The 17,229-nt window shown below is 41.1% G+C and overlaps 1 protein-coding gene across 4 annotated transcripts in view; it reads right to left on the reverse strand.

The window, feature by feature from the left end:
* CadN (neural cadherin) overlaps positions 1-17,229 on the reverse strand; it is a gene marked incomplete at its 5' end in the record, with an annotated part of 755,916 nt that overhangs the window by 134,269 nt on the left and 604,418 nt on the right. For all 4 annotated transcript variants that reach the window (XM_070094821.1, XM_070094823.1, XM_070094822.1 and 1 more), the window contains 1 exon segment: positions 8,937-9,080. In XM_070094821.1, the coding sequence (XP_069950922.1) occupies positions 8,937-9,080 (144 nt within the window).

Below are 17,229 nucleotides of genomic sequence, written 5' to 3' on the forward strand. Positions count from 1 at the left end.
AGAATAACATTTTCTCTAATCCAACATAAGAGAAAATGTGTTACTGGGGGTAACTGTAGAAAATTATTCCTTTTGTATGTATGTAAGTTTATTCAGGTATACACAAATACAGTTACATAGATTATCATACATAACAACATATGTGTAGAGAACCTAGGATAACCCAAAAAAGTCAGTGACTTATTTCCATTGCCTTCACTCAGAGCATCATTTCTTCTCAAAATGATGTTACATGAGAATGGGAGTGTTCTTCTTTATTTATTCTACCGTATCAATGTAGAGACAACCTGTACACAATGTAACTTGTACACAAACCAGACGTGTACACTTCGTTTACAAAACTTACTTTCGCCTGGTTTGTTTACATAACTCTGCGCCTGTCCTCTCTCATGCACTCATTCTCTCTCTCTCATTTATTCGTTTTATCTCATTTACTTACTCCTGACCCTACATTAAGACTACAAATATTTTAATGTAAGTAATGAGTGAACTGTATATACATTTTATCGCTCTGGGATGCTTAAATGTAATAGAATATTATGTGTAGGTGGGTTGGCCTGGTATGGTAGCCCGGCTGACTACCATACATACCACACTTGATTTTTTACAATAAATACTACTCATCTCACCCTAGATTAAGACTATAAATATTTTAAGGTAAGTAATGAGTGCACTATGTGTGTATTGTACTTTTTTGTTGTTTTTTGATGCCTGGTTCTATTGCTAACTTAATATATGTTAGTGTAAACTTGTTATCTAGTGTTTGTATGCATTTGTAAGTGGAAAAAAAGGGTGTTCCACTTTACGGCGGTTTCCACTTTACGGCGGTTTCCGCTTTACGGCGGTAGCCTGGAACCTAACCAGCCATATAAGTGGGGCCCTACTGTACTGTGATGTTCTTTCAAAGATCTCTACAGTTTCTGGGCAAGCAAGCATGTCTTGTAAACACAAAGGAACTGTATGAGCATCATCATTCATGCTTTCCAATAATCAATTACAGTGGACCCCTGAGTTTCGTGATTAATCTGTTCCAGAGAGCCTGCCGAAAGTCGAAATTGCCGAATGGCGAAACCATTTTCCCCATAAGAAATAATGGAAATAAAATTAATCCATTGCAGAGACCCAAAAATATTAAAATATTTTTGTTTCAAATTAAATGAAGATTTACATACTGAAAACAATGAGAAATCAAGTACATGCATATAAAAAATAATAACATTACACTTACCTTCACTAAAGACTTCTGGGTGGATGGAAGACGGGAGGAGGGGATAGGAGGAAGGTGTACACTATTGTTTGGAAGGAGAATCTCCTTCCATTAGGACTTCAGGTATGAAGTCCTTATTTGGGGTTATTCCCCTTCTTTGTTTTTTAAAGACACTGGCACTGGGAACAACTTGAGAGTCACTGGAACCCTGTTGCACAAAATATCTGTCCAGAGAGCTCTGTTTCTGGCGTTTCTTTAAGATTTGTCCGAAGTGGGACACAACACTGTCATTGTACATGTTGCCAATATGGCCTGCAAGAGGTTTGTTAGGGTAAAGTTCATCCATAAATGTTTGCACTTCAGTCCACTTTGCACAAATGTCCTTAATCTTTGCAACAACAGCACACACTATTTCCTCTCCTTTCGCCACGATCAAAGTGATGGTTGAATGGGGTTTGCCATACATCCTGGCAAGCTCTGTAACACGCACTCCACTCTCATAATTTTCAATGATTTCCTTCTTGAATTCAATCGTGTTCCTCACTTTCTTTACCAAAGGGCTTGCATTAGCTTTCCTTGGGCCCATGGTGACTTATTTAGCAGTTGCAATCACAAAAAACAATGGATTATTATGTATGAACCCGCGGGGTGATGGTCACGTGTTGGTAAACAATGGCACACTAAGCGTGAATGGGGTGGGAGACTGGCTTTGTGTGCGCGGTGACGGGCGGACGGGTACCAGATGGTGGCCGAATCATGAGTTTAATCACGAAACGCGAGGCCAAAACTTGCCGAAAGTCGGATTTCACGAAAGTCGATACCGCCAAAACTCGGGGGTCCACTGTATTTTATTTTAACTGGCATCTTCTATTCTGTGTTGTACCTTTGCAGGTTCATAAACACATCTACAGTCCAGTACCATATAAAACTTCTCTTTTATACACAAGTACTATTTTTGATCTCTGATTTACAAGCTGCTTTACCCACAATTTTAACTCTCAATTACTCAGCCTTCTTTAATTACAACTCTTACATTTGTCTTCAGTATTAGTAACAGTCTAATGCATCTTGACTTTTTTTCTAATATTTTACCCTTTCTTTAAGGGTAATAGTTTGATTCTTGCTAAGCTCCATTCTCACAAAAAAAAAAAAAAAAAAAAAAAAAAAAAAAAAAAAAAAAAAAAATTAAATACAAAGAATTAAAGATGGCAAACTTTTCAAATCAGAGAAGGAAATTTTAAACATTAAACAAAATAGTATTTCATATTTTTTTTTTCAATAAAATAGACAAAAGCCCAAAACAGGCAGTTGAAATTACCACAAGTCTGAAGAAATAGCCAAAGTAGTCTTTAAATAACTATATACAGTGGAACCCCGGTTTTCGTCTTTCATCCATTCCAGTAGTCAGCCAAAAACTGATTTGCACAAAAACTGAAGTAATATTTCCCATTAGAAATAATGTAAATCCAATTAATCCATTCCAGACACCCAAAATTATTAACAAAAAATACATTTTATAGAGAATAACTATAGTTTTACATACAGAAAACAATGATAAATAAATATAAAGCACTAATTTTAATGGATAAATGAACATTTAAATGACTTTTACCTTTACTGAAGAGACTTGTTGGCTTATGGAAGACGGCGAGGAGGGGAGAGGGAGGAAAGGTTATTGTTTGGAAGGGGAATTCCCCTCCATAGGGACTTCAGGTATCAAAGCACTATCCAGGGTTACTTCCCTTCTTTGTCTTTTACTGGCACTAGAACCAGTTTGAAAGTCACTGGACCCCTGTTACACAAAAAGTCTGTTCAGAGAGGCCTGTTTCTGGCATCTCTAAGATTTGCCTAAAATGGGACACAGCATTGTCACTGAACATGTTGCTGACACGACTTGCAACAGCTTTGTTAGGGTGATATTTCTCCACAAAACTTTGCACCTCACTCCACTTTGCACAAATGTCCTTAATCACTGAAGAAGGCATATTCTCCCCCCTCTCTTCCTCCTTCTCTGAAGCAATTTCCTCAGGTAAGGTCCGTTGCTGTTCCAGATGAAGGTACTGAAGTCTTCAGTGGTTAGCTATTCCCTGTGGTCATCCACCAACTCTTCCACATCCTGGCCACTCACCTCCAACCCCATGGACTTCCCCAAAGACACAATAGATTCCACAACAGGCGTAGGGTCATCAGGGTCAGCCTCAAACCCTTGAAAATCCTCCTCAACATCTTCAGTTGTTTGCGATCTCTGTTTTGTTAGCACATTTACCCCTTTTGCAACATTAGCATACTTGATTTCCTTTTTCTTCGCCAAGATGGAACTGATCGTTGATTTGGACTTCCCATATATCCTGGTGAGCTCGGCCACACGTACGCAACTCTATTTTTCTACGAGTTCTTTCTTGAATTCTATCGTGTTTCTGATCTTCTCTGGCCCCATGGTGGCTTATTTAGCAGTCGCAAGCACAAAAAACAATGGATTATTATGAAATGTTTCGGACGAATGCATGGAGTAATGCTCACTGTACGAGTAACAAAGGCAGACTTAGTCACGAATCTTCATACTGAAATCCCTTAAATTACATTCACTTGTAAGACAAAGAATGAGGGGAGACATGATCGAAATGTACAAGTGGAAGATAGGTATTAACAAAGGGGATATAAATAAGGTCTTGAGGACATCTCTCCAAGAAAGAACCCGCAATAATGGATTCAAATTAGACAAGTTTAGATTTAGAAAGGATATAGGAAAGTATTGGTTTGGAAATAGGGTAGTTGATGAGTGGAACAGTCTGTCTAGCAGGGTTATTGAAGCTAAAACATTGGGTAGTTTCAAATTTAGGTTCGATAAATACATGAGTGAGAGGGTTCGAGTAGGACTTGCATGTGAGTGAATAGAATTATCAAAGCTTATTTCTTGGGTACAATTGAAAATTGGGATTGGCAAATAGTTTGTTAGTGGGATGGATTGTAAAGGACCTGCCTAGTATAGGCCAAGAGGCCTGCTGCAGTGTTTCCTCCTTTCTTATGTTCTTAAAAGGACACAAGTGCAACTAATGTGACATTTTATTGCGGCAATGTTTCGCTCTCTGCAGGTTTTAGAATGGGTTCATTGGTCTCTTTCTGCCTGCCACTGTCATTTCATTTTGGTGAATTGATGTCAGCAGTGTGACATCTCATTTGTCATGCCACAGAAATGCCATGATGTCATTGGCAGCAAATGCCTGTACCACACCTCTATGAGTGCCAAACTTGAACCTAGGCATGTTCACTTGCAAGAAATCACTGAGTAAGGGGTTTGTGTACTAGTTATCAGTATATAATATATGCCCCTTACCAAGATATGGTTCCATCATTGTTCTAACCACATCACCAGAGATACCCAATAACTTCTTGGTATCTTGTAATGTATTACACAATAATATTCAATACAAGACCACTGTAGCAATCACAAAATACAAACAACTTTATAACAAAATGTTTCCTCTTGCTTGGTACATACTGTTTGAATGACAGTCTACCTTCGAATAAAATCAAGGACTCATCAATAACAAGCTTCATGAAGGGATAAAAATACATATTGAATTTCTGTTTCAGATACGTAAACACATTCCTAATCCTTTATAACCTGTCTTTTCTGTCAGGCCTGTTTTTGTCTGAGAAGTGTAGCATACGTAATAGCAGCACAAATCGATTCACTGGTACTACATCAAGGAAAGATGGGGTTGCAATCGGGCACTCTGTCGACAAGTATGATTTGACACTGTGGCATAAGCAACATTGAGGCAAAGAAAAGATACATCTCAGCCACAGTTGTCTCCTTCCACTGGTGTAGGTGTGATCTTGGTGAAAGAATTGTGTTTGCCATGGTGTAATCGAAGTATGTGTTGCCTTCCTGACAATAATTTCCATCAGGGGTTCATCAAAGAATAACTCGAAACATTCCAGTTCAGTGGCAAGGTTCCCAAGTGTACAAGATGGCCGTATTCCACTTTGACTTCCATCAAAGTGATAGGGACCGGTAACAAAACTGGCACCTTCCTGCCAATCCCAGGTGCAGTCTGCTGGTGGGTACTGGATATTGAGAGGTGGTTGTGGTTGTGGAGCTTGGTGTGGTGAGTGGGTGAGGGTGGGCTTTATTGTACCTCAGCTGAATCAGCAGTGTGGGTACCAGCATGGGCCACTGCTGGTGTCTCATGGTGCATGCACCACCACCATCTGATGATGAATGCACATTATTCATCCCAACTGTAACAACATCATCTTCATTTTCACTATCTGTTCCTGTTTTATGGCCATGGGATGTACTCCAAGATGTACTCCTTCCCGTTGGAATAGCATATGGCACACTACCAGAGTGCAGGTAGTGTCATATATACTGACGCTTTAATGGGGAATATTCCACTTCACTCTCGCTAATGAAACTGTTTTCAAAAGCTTGGATATATTCACTATCATCAGCACTGCTTACATCCGAGTCCTGGACCCTGGAAAATACAAGTTTCCTCTTTCATTCCGATACAAATGAATGTGAACAAGACGGCCCTGCACAAGAGGTGGAAGGTTGATGGTCGTCTGGGTTTTGAGCACTATTACTGGCATTATGTTCATTATTTTCAGTCACAAACTCCTCAAAACCATGAAATTCTTCTTCACTGACACTTCCATTGGTGTTTGAACTATCACTTGGGAACAAAAGAGTCCCAATTTGCCGTGGAGTGAGGAGTTTCTTACTGCGAGGCATGGTGAACAAGGCGTACTCAAATGGCATTCCCACAATGCAATGCGGGTGCCTCGATTTTTTTCCTACTGTGCACACTCACCATTCAGACCCATTCTCTCACATGTAGGGCTACCAGCTTTCTCCCGCTCAATTTGAAGGTGCTAGAATTTACACGTATAAGTACATGACCGACCCTGGCGGTTAAGACGTATATGTACGTGACTGACCCTCAAAGGGTTAACCCTTAAACTGTCCAAACGTAGATCTACGTTTGCACGTGTAGTGCTCCAAACGTAGATCTACTTTTTTTTACATAAGAATGTAAAATCGAACATAGATGTACGTTAGGAGCCCTACACGCGTGAATGCAGATCAACGTTTGGACAGTTTAAGGGTTAATATAAGCTTTCAAACCATTTTTTTAATTTATTATGTCAAAATCTTCGTGCACATTTTCTCAGACTCTCTGCTATCCTTGCTCTTCTTTTACTGCATTTACATCATGCAAAGCTTCATCTCTGCCAATATAGCCATGAATTCAGCCACAGTTCCTCACAAACCTTAGATCCATTATCCTTTTTCTACTTCACTCATCTATTATACACTGCATGCTCTCTTAATGTTGATAAAGACACACAAACACAACTGGACCCTTCATTACAACAATGCTTTGCAGCTTTATCAAGTCTTATCACCTGATCTTAGACTTGATAAAGCCTGCTGCAAGACAAAGCTTTGTCTTAAAAGTTTTCCTTTGCTGCTTGTGTCATTATCAACTGCAACTTGTTAGTACTCCCATACCATCTACCATTACATTCTCTAACCCTTTCAGGGTCTGTGCCGTAGTTCTACGGGTTTGAGTTCTGGGTCCAAACCGTAGTTCTACGTCATGAGCTCAGCTCACTCAGATAAGCCGTGAGCAGTAAATTTGGGCCTAGATATGAGAGAATAGATCTATGTGGTAAGTGTGCACCACATAAAACAAATCTTGCAGCAAAACGACAGAAAAAAAAACAGACCACAATTTTGGATTAAAACAGCGAGTTTGCAGTGTTTTTTATTTTGTATGTTTTTTATAGCTGTATTTGCGATTTCTTGGTCTCATTTGATAGAATGGAAGACATATAATAGAAATAGAGATGATTTTGATTGGTTTTAGTAATGAAAATGGCTTGAAACTGAGCTCAAAGTAGCTGAAATGTTAAATTTTTGCCGATGTTCAAAAGTACACAAATAACGTCACGCGTCTAATATGTGTCAGCTGGTGGGTCTAATATACTTTTATGAATGTGGTGATATTATTTATACAATTGTTACAATATTGCATAACAGTAAATCTTCCATTTTTTGGTTTGAATAAAAATTCATTATGTGAATAAAAAATAAAAATGGAATTCATTTGTAAAGATTGAAAATGTAACTAATGAACAGATGAAATGTTAGTTTAGTGCCAGGAATGTGTGCATTGTTTATTCTGGACCCTATTTTGAAATTGGAATTTTTTGAACAGTGTTAATTTGGCCAAATTACCAATTTCTGATCACATTATTGGGTAGATGAAACAGTTGACTTGGTGATTTCTTGTGCTCAGTCGATAAAATAGAAGTAATACTAGCAAAATGGCTAAGAATTTGGTCAACTGGAACAATGTAATTGTCATAAAATGGGAGTCGAAGTCGGCAAAATCTCCGATGCATAAATATCGCTGATGCATTAAAATTCGTGAGAGCTTAACCCTTTCAGGGTCCGTCCCGTAGATCTACGGCTTTACGGTGAGTGTCCAAACCGTAGATCTACGCCATGAGCTCAGCTCACTCTGATAAACTGTGAGTGGTACATTTGGGCCTAGATATGAGAGAATACATCTATGTGGTATGTGTGCACCACATAAAACAGATCCTGCAGCACACTGTGTATAATGAGAGAAAAAAACTGAAATCATGATTTTTCGATTAAAACAGCGACTTTGCAGTGTTTTTTCGTATGTTTTTTATAGCTGTATTTGCGATTTCTTGGTCTCATTTGATAGAATGGAAGACATATTACAGAAATAGAGATGATTTTAATTGGTTTTAGCACTGGAAATGGCTTGAAACTGAGCTCAAAGTAGCGGAAATGTTAAATTTTTGCTGATATTCAAGAGTAAACAAACGACCTCACACGTCTAATACACGTCAGCTGGTGGGTCTAATATACATTCACAAATATGGTGATGATATTTATACAATTATTACAGTATTGCATAACAGTAAATCTTCTATTTTTTGGTGTGAATAAAAATTCATTATGTGAATAAAAAATCAAAATGGAATTTATTTGTAAAGCCTCAAAATGTAACTAATGAACAGAGGAAATGTTAGTTTAGTTCCAGGAATACCTACATTGTTTATTCTGGAGCCTATTTTGAAATTGGAATATTTTGAACTTTGTGTTAAATTGGCCAAATTAACAATTTCCGATCACTTTATTTTGTAGTTGAAACAGTTGAATTGGTGATTTCTTGTGCTCAATCGATAGAATAGAAGTAATACTAGTGAAATAGCTAAGAATTTGGTTGATTGGAATAATGTAATTGGCCTAAAATGGGAGTCAAAGTCGGCAAAATCGCCGATTCGTAAATATCGCTGACACATCAAAATTCGCGAGAGCATAATTTCGTCAATTTTCCACCAAATTTCGTACTTTTTGTTTTATTACCTTCACAAAAAGATTCTCTATGATTTCATAAGAAAAAATAACAAATTTTTTTTTTGAAAATTCTTGGACACTGGTGCGTGACTCCAGATTTGGGCCTTGGACCCTGAAAGGGTTAATTTCATCAATTTTCCATCAAATTTCATACTTTTTGTTTTATTACCTTCAGAAAAAAAAATCTCTACCATTTCATAAGAAAAAATAAATTTTTGGGAGGAAAATTCTTGGATCCTGTGGAGAAGTCTCAGATTTTGGGTCTGGACCCTGAAAGGGTTAATGCCTGTTTCATGCATGCACAAGACAACAGCTACTTACACTCATCAAGATCCTTAGCAGTGACTGTGAGAACTGTGTGCTGAATATCCTCATTCTCATCCACTTCAGCCTCGTACAATGTCTTGTCGAAGAAGGGTGGGTTGTCATTCTTGTCAGCAATTCCAATACGAATGAACTTCGTCACTGTAAGCAAAACAGAAGAAAATTAACCAAGCAAAATAATACACATGAAGTTACAGTCACTGCAAAAAATTATCACACAGGTTTAAAAAAAAGAAATAAATAAATAAACACATTTTGCTTAGTGGCTTACTAACAAACCTGCACTACAAATTACCTAATGTTAAATACAAAATAAGTATAGGGGAAACAGAGAATATTAAGAGGTAAGAGATTAATGAAAAAAGAACAAAATAAAAACTGAAAAGAATAAAAGGCGATAAAGAACTGGGAAAAGAATATAAGGAAGAAAAAATAAAGTAAGAGATTAACATGGAATAAGAAGGCAAATTAAAAATACCCTGTCATAACCAGTAATAAAAAAGTAAATGAAAAAATAACAATTAATTAAGTCATATATATTAATGAAGCCATTGTTTACAAATAATTATACACGTCACATACTGCCCCCCCCCCCCAAAAAAAAAAAAAAAAAAAAAAGGTGATATGGCTCAGAAATTAACCCAAATCGAAGTTCTACTCTGATTGTTAGCTGATTGCTCTGGGAACACATTTGGTACGGTATTCTCCTTCTGTTCTGCCAGGTATATTACACTGCAGTACTGTATCTGTAAGACACTAATGTTTCACAGTAGGGACTTTAATACAGCAAGAGAAATGTGCCAACCTCTTCAATGTATTCTAACCAGCTACACTCACTTCTATTATCCTACTAATGTACATTCAAATCTGAACCCTCCAAGAAGGGTGCCTTGAGACAGGTAAAGAGCTTTTGATACAACAAATTGGAGTCACCCTCCCATTCCCTAAATGCTGTATGACCCATACAGGTTTAGCACTTCCCCGTACATGAAATAAAAATAATCCAAAGCTGAAGTGCTACTGTAAATTTCATAACTACATACATTGGAACCTCGACTTACGAGCTAAATCAATTCCGTGAATTTGCTCATATCTCAATCTACTCGTATGTAGAGTCAATTTTCCTCATTTAAATTAATTGAAGTGCCATTAATCCATTCCAGCGGAATTCCTGCTCTGGGAGGCAGGAAAAAAAGGTTCAATATGATGCTAATATCAACTCTATGGCTTATTTATTTATCACAATTCATTTAACATGACATAATAAACAATATAAATAACATAGAAACCTGAATAAAATTAATAAAATAATATGAATGAATAAAGTATGTCATCATGTGACAAGTGGTGGCGGCCATTCCCTACCTCAAGCAGCTGCGGGGAAGACCTCTCGCCATCCCCGGATACTCCCACACTCCCGACACCACCATCTCAGCTTCGTGAATGTGTGTTCAGTTCCACTTCTCTCCTACAAGCTAACTGTGTTTGTGAACTGTGTTTTGATCTTTTAATTACCATATCCTGTATCTGCCAAGCAATCATGACACCCAGTAGGCATACCAGTGTTGATGACTTACTGACTTACTGAATGACTTACTGACTGACTGAACGACTTTACTGACTTAAAGTTAGACTTTTTCACTGAAGAGGACCCTGAAATGGTGTCTAGAGCGGCTGATGCCTTACTGTCAGTTGTATAATGTACTGCAGGGTAAAAGAGAACAGAAATCCATTACAGAATTTGTGCACATTACAGTACAGCCATCGACTTCAGTACCAGAACCTCTACCATCCACCTCAGCCCAGTAGGACCACAACATAACTCTCCACTCTCTTCACAATCATCCACAAACCCACAATTTAGGGTAAGAAATACTATTATTTCTGTTGCAATTATAGTCTTAAACAGTAAAAACAACATAATACATCACAACAATGAACTACAATTATACATTCACTTTTATTTTTGTAAGATCTGGAGGTCTAAAAAAAAAAAGTTGTTGGAGGGGGAAGTTCATATCCTGAATTTTTGCTGTATCCAGATACAAAAAAATTGACTGAGCGACTACTCGCATCCTGAAAAGCTCATTTGGTGGGGCACTCGTAACCCGAGGTTCCACTGTACTAACACAGCACTGCAGTGTACATCACCTATATCAACAAGCATATAAGGCAAATACAAGGTAGAAAATGAATGTGGGAGGGGGTTATTCCCTTCTACTAGTGGGTGGGTGAAGAGGAAAACTGCAAAGGGGATACATGCATTTCTTCCTAAACTTCTACAATGAATTATCCAAGCCTCCTTTAGCCATCAAACAAACAAAAAAACTACCATATAATACACATTTTATAAATACAAGTTGTGGATGGAAGCAAAAGTATCAATGATATTTTCAGCATTCAGACTTGGCATTTTTTCAGATTTAAAGGAGTAACTGTATTACTACTACTACTGCTGTTATTACTGTTGTTGCTCAAGTTTTTGTCACTCAGAGTCAGAGAAAGCTATATTCACCTGCTGGAGAATTAACTGGCAAAATTATACTGATACACGTATACACCAACTTATACAGATCCATGAAAGCACCTTGCTATGGTCTGAGCATAGTGCAAATTCAAGTGGGGTTGGGACATAATGACTGTTGTTTTTCTCTTAAGAAGATGTCACACTTGATGAAACTTAACGCTTTAATTTTATCTAGAAATGAAGCATTTTGAGGATTCACTGTTGATGAAGCTTAGCTTGTTAAATGAGTTGGAAAACTCTCTGTTTAATTCACTGATTAACCTGTTCATGACAGGAAAGTAAGCATGTGTGCAGAATTCATGAGTAGTAGTTATTTCCTGATGATATCCAAGCTGAGAATCAACAACAAATTCCTGAGAGCCAGCTGCTTTACACAAATTAACTGCATCTTGCATGATACCCTCCCAAGAATTTTCCCAACGTTTTTACTGTAGTTCAGACAAGAGTGACTTTATAAGATCCACCGCAGAAACCAGCTGGAGGGGAGGGGACTGAACGTGGTCAGATAGTGACTTAGTGATTTGCAGTAAAGCTTTCATCACTGTAAAATTATGAGCAACATACAGTATCAAGGAGAGGTGGAGATATGTTGCAGTTTTGAACTGCAGTATAAGCATGCCTCCGGTTAAGACTAACGGAATGAGTGATGATGAAAGTGTTTCTTCTTTTTTGGGTCACTCTGCCTTGGTGGAAAACAGATGATGTGTTAAAAAAATACAGGTCTCCCTCAACATTCGCGTTTTCAACTTTCGTGGGCTTCACACATTCGCTAATTCCCAGCCGCCAAATTCCCAACTGTCAAATTCCCAGCCACCAAATCATATTTAAGTTTCCCACCACCCGCGAGTTCCTACTACCCTCCTTCCGACCCCAACAACTGGCAGCCAGCCCTCCCACCACTCAGTGTGGTGAGTGTTTTGTTTGCTCATTATTTGCTATTAAACTACAGTATAAATAATGTCAACCCATTCATGACTGAATATTGGAATGGCTATTCAGACGGGTATTGGACGGTGACATCATATGTTTACTCTTGAACACAGTAAAGAATCAAACATTTCTGCTTCTGCTAATAATAATAATAATACGATAGAATTGAAGGAAATTGTACAAAAATATGAGGGTTGAAGCAGTGGTGGAAGAAGTGGTTGATGCATCGTCAGTCAGTGTGGCTTTGTGTATGCTGGAGTGAGCATTAGTCTCCACACTTCCAAACATTTCACAATAATTCATTGTGTTTGGTGCTTGTAGATTGAGTGCGACTGCCACATAATTAACCGTGGGCCCAAAGAAACTAGCTGGTTCCAGCCCTTTGGTAAAGAAATTGAGAAACACAATAGAATTGAAGAAAGAAATTGTACCAAAATACGAGCAGTGCGCCACAGTGGTCGAGGGAGTGGCCGAGGCACTGGTGGAGGCAGTGGTATTTAATAACATACATGTTATTAAACCATAACATGTATGTATTTAGCACAATATTTTACGACATTTTCATGTATTTTATGATTGTTCATGGTTCAACAAGTTAAGGAAGCAGTATTGCATTATATTTCCCTACAATATATTGGGGCACCAAACATTCGCGATTTTTCAACATTCACGAGGCTCTTGATCCCCTAACCCTCATGAATGTTGAGGGAGACCTGTACCACTAAGACAGTATAGGGCTCTTGCTTCTGTTACCCTATGTGCATTAAAGTTTTCATGATATCCAGTAGGGTTGCAGAAATTGCTGGTAATATTAATACGATAGCAGAACAAGCAGTGTTTTGACAAGACCATCTTGTCTGATAGCCTCTTTAATTCTACTGGATACTTTGAAAAGTCAAGCTTCCTCCGTACACAACTAATCCAGGAAAAAGTTGTACAACTTCTGAATTGTGGCAAAGGACTCTGTCACTGTGTGAATGCTGGGGACACAACCAATGATAAGTTTAGCCTGTGAGTAAAACATTTAACATATACTTCTTGTGGAATGAACTTCTTTTCTGATCTTCTCCTGTACTCTATTGTTACAGCCTGACATTACAGACATGCCAATACACATGTTTCTGTTTACATTACAGTCTGAGACTGATTATTCTCTAGGAGAGAAAATGTGAGCAGATCATCTGCTGCTGTGAAACTGAGAAATGACTCATGAACATCTGAATTATAGATACTGTACAACTACAGATATCTGCTCTTTTTTGCTAATATCTTTTGTTATGAAAAAGAGTAGCCTAACAGGCCCTGCTATTTAAACTTCACTGGTTTTTTTTGTATATGGTTGCCATGATACTGATGACTATTTTATATGTTATGATGAATATATCTGGCAGTGCTAGGTAAATCTGAAACTCTAATGTCATCAAAATTACTCAAGAAATAAAAGTTTCACCAAAATTCTTGTATTCTCAGATTTATCATCTTCTATGTGTCCTCTGATGTGCTATGTTGTAGGAAGCAGTGTATCCTAGACACTCATTATGCAAGCAGCATCTGTTGGATTTTGGATCCTTGACCATTTTCTGGTGTCTGAATAGATCAAAGATTCCATGGCATACTTGTGTGTGACAGCGGTTTATAGTATCTTGAGAGCGGTGTCTGCCTTTTTCTAGTTAGTGAAACCCTCATGAGTGAAAGCAGTCTCACTAAGAACCTGGTTCTCCTGACTAAAGTGACGACCGGCAAAGCAATATAATGAATCCTGTACAGCTGCACACTGCAGCCTGCTGCAGTGTTTCTCCATTCTTAAGTTCTTATGTAAACACAAGAGCACTCCAATATAGTTACAGGGCTTATTGACTTATCTGGTATAGGTAGAGATTTTTACCACTGAATAAGTTGAATTGCTGATGATGAAATTACTGGGTGACTGTGGAAGGTGGGAGTGTGAGATTGTAAAGGGTGGGTGTGAGAGACTGTGGAAGGTGGGAGTGAGAGAAACTGTGGAAGGTGGGAGTGTGAGATTGTAAAGGGTGGGAGTGTGAGAGACTGTGGAGGGTGGGAGTGTGAGAGACTGTGGAGGGTGGGAGTGTGAGAGAATGTGGAAAGTGGGAGTGTGAAAGACTGTGGAAGGTGGGAGTGTGAGAGACTGTAGAAGGTGGGAGTGTGAGACTGTAAAGGGTGGGTGCGAGAGACTGTGGAGGGTGGGAGTGTGAGAGACTGTGGAAGGTGGGAGTGAGAGAAACTGTGGAAGGTGGGAGTGTGAGATTGTAAAGGGTGGGAGTGTGAGAGACTGTGGAGGGTGGGAGTGTGAAAGACTGTGGAAGGTGGGAGTGTGAGAGACTGTGGAAGGTGGGAGTGTGAGATTGTGGAGGGTGGGAGATAGAGAGACTGTGGAGGGTGGGAGTGTGAGAGACTGTGGAGGGTGGGAGCGAGAGAGACTGTCGAGGGTGGGAGTGTGAGAGACTGTGGAGGGTGGGAGACTGTGGAAGGTGGGAGTGAGAGAGACTGTGGAAGGTGGGAGTGCGAGATTGTGGAGGGTAGGAGTGTGAGAGACTGTGGAGGGTGGGAGTGAGAGAGACTGTGGAGGGTGGGAGTGAGAGAGACTGTGGAAGGTGGGAGTGAGAGAGACTGTGGAAGGTGGGAGTGATTGAGACTGTGGAGGGTGGGAGTGCAAGATTGTGGAGGGTGGGAGTGAGACTGTGGAGGGTGGGATTGAGACTGTGGATGGTGGGAGTGTGGGATACTGGAGGGTGGGAGTGTGAGAGACTGTGGAAGGTGGGAGTATGAGAGACTGCAGAGGGTGGGAGAGTGAGATTGTGGAGGGTGGGAGTGTGAGATTGTGGGTGGGATTGAGAGAGACTGTGGAGGGTGGGATTGAGAGAGACTGTGGAGGGTGGGAGCGAGAGAGACTGTGGAGGGTGGGAGTGTGAGAGACTGTGGAAGGTGGGAGCAAACGAGACTGTGGAAGGTGGGAGTGCGAGATTGTGGAGGGTAGGAGTATGAGAGACTGTGGAGGGTGGGAGTGAGAGAGACTGTGGAAGGTGGGAGTGAGAGAGACTGTGGAAGACGGGAGTGAGAGAGACTGTGGAGGGTGGGAGTGCAAGATTGTGGAGGGTGGGAGTGAGAGATTGTGGAGGGTGGGATTGAGAGAGACTGTGGAGGGTGGGAGTGTGAGATAGTGGAGGGTGGGAGTGAGAGAGACTGTGGAGGGTTGGAGTGTAGGATTGTGGAGGGTGGGAGTGAGAGAGTCTGTGGAAGGTGAGAGTATGAGAGACTGTGGAGGGTGGGAGTGTGAGATTGTGGAGGGTGGGAGTGAGACTGTGGAGGGTGGGAGTGTGAAAGACTATGGAGGGTGGGAGTGTGAGACTGTGGAGGGTGGGAGTGTGAGAGACTGTGGAGGGTGAGTGTGTGAGACTGTGGAGGGTGGGAGTGTGAGATTGTGGAGGGTGGGAGTGAGAGAGTCTGTGGAAGGTGGGAGTATGAGAGACTGTGCAGGGTGGGAGTGTGAGATTGTGGAGGGTGGGAGTGTGAGAGACTGTGGAGGGTGGGAGTGTGAGAGATTGTGTAGGGTGGGAGTGTGAGAGACTGTGGAGGGTGGGAGTGAGAGACTGTGGAGGGTGGGAGTGAGAGACTGTAAAGGGTGGGAATGAGAGACTGTGGAGGGTGGGAGTGAGAGACTGTAGAGGGTGGGAGTGTGAGAGACTGTGGAAGGTGGGAGTGAGACATACTGTGGAGGGTGGGAGTGTGAGAGACTGTGGAGGGTGGGAGTGTGAGAGACTGTGGAGGGTGGGAATGAGAGACTGTGGAGGGTGGGAATGAGAGACTGTGGAGGGTGGGAGTGAGAGACTGTAGAGAGTGGGAGTGTGAGAGACTGTGGAAGGTGGGAGTGAGACATACTGTGGAGGGTGGGAGTGTGAGAGACTGTGGAGGGTGGGAATGTGAGAGACTATGGAGGGTGGGAGTGTGAGAGACTCTGGAGGGTGGGAGTGAGAGATACTGTGGAGGGTGGGAGTGAGAGACTGTAAAGGGTGGGAGTGAGAGAGACTGGAGGGTGGGAGTGAGAGACTGTAAAGGGTGGGAGTGAGAGACTGTGAATGGTGGGAGTGAGACTGTGGAAGGTGGGAGTGAGAGAGACTGTGGAAGGGTGGGAGTTTTAGATTGTGGAGGGTGGGAGTGAGAGAGACTGTGTAAGGGTGGGAGTTTTAGATTGTGGAGGGTGGGAGTGTGAGAGACTGTGGAAGGTGGGAGTGTGAAAGACTGTGGAAGGTGGGAGTGTGAGAGACTGTGGAAGGTGGCAGTGAGAGAGACTGGAAGGTGGGAGTGTGAGATTGTAAAGGGAGGGAGTGTGAGAGACTTTGGAGGGTGGGAGTGTGAGAGACTGGAAGGTGGGAGTGTGAGAGACTGTGGAAGGCGGGAGTGTGAGATTGTGGAAGGTGCGAGTGAGAGAGACTGTGGAGGGTGGGAGTGAGAGAGACTGTGGAGGGTTGGAGTGTGAGAGACTGTGGAAGGGAGTGAGAGAGACTGTGGAAGGTGGGAGTGCGAGATTGTGGAGGGTGGGAGTGAGAGAGACTGTGGAGGGTTGGAGTGTGAGAGACTGTGGAAGGTGGGAGTGAGAGAGACTGTGGAAGGTGGGAGTGCGAGATTGTGGAGGGTGGGAGTGAGAGAGACTGTGGAGGGTGGGAGTGAGAGAGACTGTGGAGGGTGGGAGTGAGAGAGACTGTGGAAGGTGGGAGTGAGAGAGACTGTGGAACGTGGGAGTGAGAGACTGTGGAAGGTGGGAGTGAGAGAGACTGTGGAAGGTGGGAGTGAGAGAGACTGTGGAGGGTGGGAGTG

Source organism: Cherax quadricarinatus, chromosome 48 (genome assembly GCF_038502225.1).
Source record: "Cherax quadricarinatus isolate ZL_2023a chromosome 48, ASM3850222v1, whole genome shotgun sequence".
Taxonomy (NCBI): domain Eukaryota; kingdom Metazoa; phylum Arthropoda; class Malacostraca; order Decapoda; family Parastacidae; genus Cherax; species Cherax quadricarinatus.